Source organism: Toxorhynchites rutilus, chromosome 2, assembly GCF_029784135.1.
Source record: "Toxorhynchites rutilus septentrionalis strain SRP chromosome 2, ASM2978413v1, whole genome shotgun sequence".
In the NCBI taxonomy this organism is placed as follows: Eukaryota; Metazoa; Arthropoda; class Insecta; order Diptera; family Culicidae; genus Toxorhynchites; species Toxorhynchites rutilus.
Window position 1 is genome coordinate 314,273,358 of NC_073745.1, and position 2,277 is coordinate 314,275,634.

General features: G+C 40.5%; 1 protein-coding gene across 1 annotated transcript; it reads right to left on the reverse strand.

Annotated features, from left to right (window-relative positions):
• Positions 1–589: 589 nt before the first annotated feature.
• LOC129770112 (uncharacterized) lies at positions 590–1,758 on the reverse strand. Its single transcript, XM_055772747.1, has 2 exons — positions 1,667–1,758; positions 590–1,601 (listed from the first exon to the last, which is right to left on the reverse strand). The coding sequence occupies exon 2, from the start codon at positions 1,168–1,170 to the stop codon at positions 673–675; it is 498 nt and encodes a 165-aa protein (XP_055628722.1). The 5' UTR covers positions 1,171–1,601; positions 1,667–1,758; the 3' UTR covers positions 590–672.
• Between the last annotated feature and the right edge of the window lie 519 nt (positions 1,759–2,277).

Below are 2,277 nucleotides of genomic sequence, written 5' to 3' on the forward strand. Positions count from 1 at the left end.
CATAGAAAGAACCTGGAATTCAACTTTTGAGTAAAACGACCGTATTTCCCATTGTCATTCAGTTGTCTTGGGGGCTCGACTCCCAATGTTGAGCATCCATAATAAGTATATCTTATAATATCACTTATTTTATACCCTAGTCGACTTCAAATTTCACGTGATGACAATTAAAGTACTGCGATTTGTCTTCAGGGATACCACGAACGTTTAACTGCAATTTTTTTTACCGCTTCCGACTTCTAGAATCTGTAAATCGAGAAATACAAGTGACTTGAGCCATTTTACGTGATTTACCACGCAAAATAAGAGAGATTATTTCATCAAAATTGATGTATTTCACTCAAATTTCGATGTCAAAGAGTTCATAGCATAATTTAATGATAGAAAAAATAGATAATTCCTTGAAATAATCTTAACCGCAATTCACTCAGACGAACAAACACTAAATTCGGAAGAAAGTCAATATTGTTAATATTGTTGAATTTATTGTCAAGCATCAAGTCAAGTTTCCCCTTTCGATTTCGAAAGCGTTTCTCACAGATAAACAACATACTCATCTTCAGATAGTTTCGATTTTATTAAGCCGTAACACTATACAATAAATTAGATCCATAAATAACATTCCCTGCATATTTACATACAAACACACACTTCCAGTTTCACTTTCACTTTCTAGAACCATCCCGCTTCCATGGCAACTAGCTCCCACAGGGATCCGAAGGAATGTTTCTTCTTCTTTATCCGCTTTCTTTTTCCCTTCACATTGTTCTTATGCATCGAGGGATGCCTCACTGGGTCATCGACTTCCACTGAAACTAACTGGACAGGCGCTTTCAGTTCGTCCTCCGGTGCCAACGGCAGGGCCTGGAGTGCTGGTGAAGGTGTTAGCGGTGCGCTCAGGTGCTGCCCCGGTTTGGGAGGATCTTTAGCGCCTACGATTTCCGACGGATCGCCGAAGCCGAACAAATTCTGAACACGACCCCACAGAAAGCGGAATGCTGCCAAGAAGCCGTTGATCATGTCCGGGATACTTATCTCGATGGGAAACGCAAAACGACCCTCGACAGCATCCTGCGTGGCCTGCGTACTGAGCTGATGCTGGGTGCTCTGCACAGTTAGACACGGAAGAATTATGCCAACGAACCCCAAGATGATCCACCTTGTGAACATTTTTCATCACAAATATGTCAATAGTGTTGCCGGACATATGACATCACTAATGGAGGCTGCTTCGTACTGGTTCCATGATGTAACGGTCGGAGATCGCGCACATTATAACCATTATAAGTGAAGTGAAAAAGAGCAAAATTCCGGTTTTGGACTTTTATTTGCTGAATGTTCACCTAACACACTTCGGCAATGGTCGAAGAAAGGGAAGTCGGTTGTGTAGATTTCCGTTTATGCAAATTGTATCGGACGCGTGCTCGCTAATTTCCCTATTCGAGTCCACCGTTAAATCCGTCCGAAGGGTTGAACGCGCAAAATGAAACTAACTTGAGTTGACGAAAGTAGTGGATGCAAAAGTGGTCAGTAGTCAGTCTTCCGAGTATACCCCCACAAGTGGTCATTTCTCGAAGGTATGCATAGAAGCTCGCCGCACGCTGGGCATAATAATACAAAACATAAATCGCAAAGTTTTATAATTCCTGTTGTATTTTTGCTCTACCGTTGTCTCAAGAAATGCAACATAATGCGAATTGCTGATGCGCTGCAGCGCATCTATAAATCAATGCAAAACATGTTTTCCACAACCGGCGCCGGGCGTTTTTGCCGCAGACTTTGCACAGGTGAGTATTTATTTATTATTGTTTGTAGAGTAGAGAAGTGAATTGAGAAAATCAAAACAGAGAAAAAAAACACCTTCAGCAACGTCGAGCGTCGAAAGTGGTTCCCAAAATTAGGCGATTATTACTCGTTTTGACGCTTTTTATTGTGGTCCACGAATTATGTGCTCCATTGTTGGTCATCTTGATACGCTATAAATTGTTTTTTTTCTCTATCTCCCGACTGCCCAATTCAGAATACAGTGTCAGGAGAAAATTTTACGACTTTTCTCAACGAGGAAAAAGTTTTGATAAAATTAACGTTGAATTACAATTGGGGGTAATTATAGTTGCACGTTTGCATCTGTTCGTTGCCTCTGTCGTCTCAATGAAATAATCTGACTCACAGGTTTTTGGTATACATAATGAAATTAATTTACAACCGATCATCACACGACATTCAGTTTAGTTGCAGGTTGACTTTTGATTGGAATAATATTGATTCATTTTTAAA

Coding starts and splice junctions, on each gene's coding strand:
- LOC129770112 (XM_055772747.1), bottom strand. CDS start 1,170: ATGTTCACAAGGTGGATCATCTTGGGGTTCGTTGGCATAATTCTTCCG.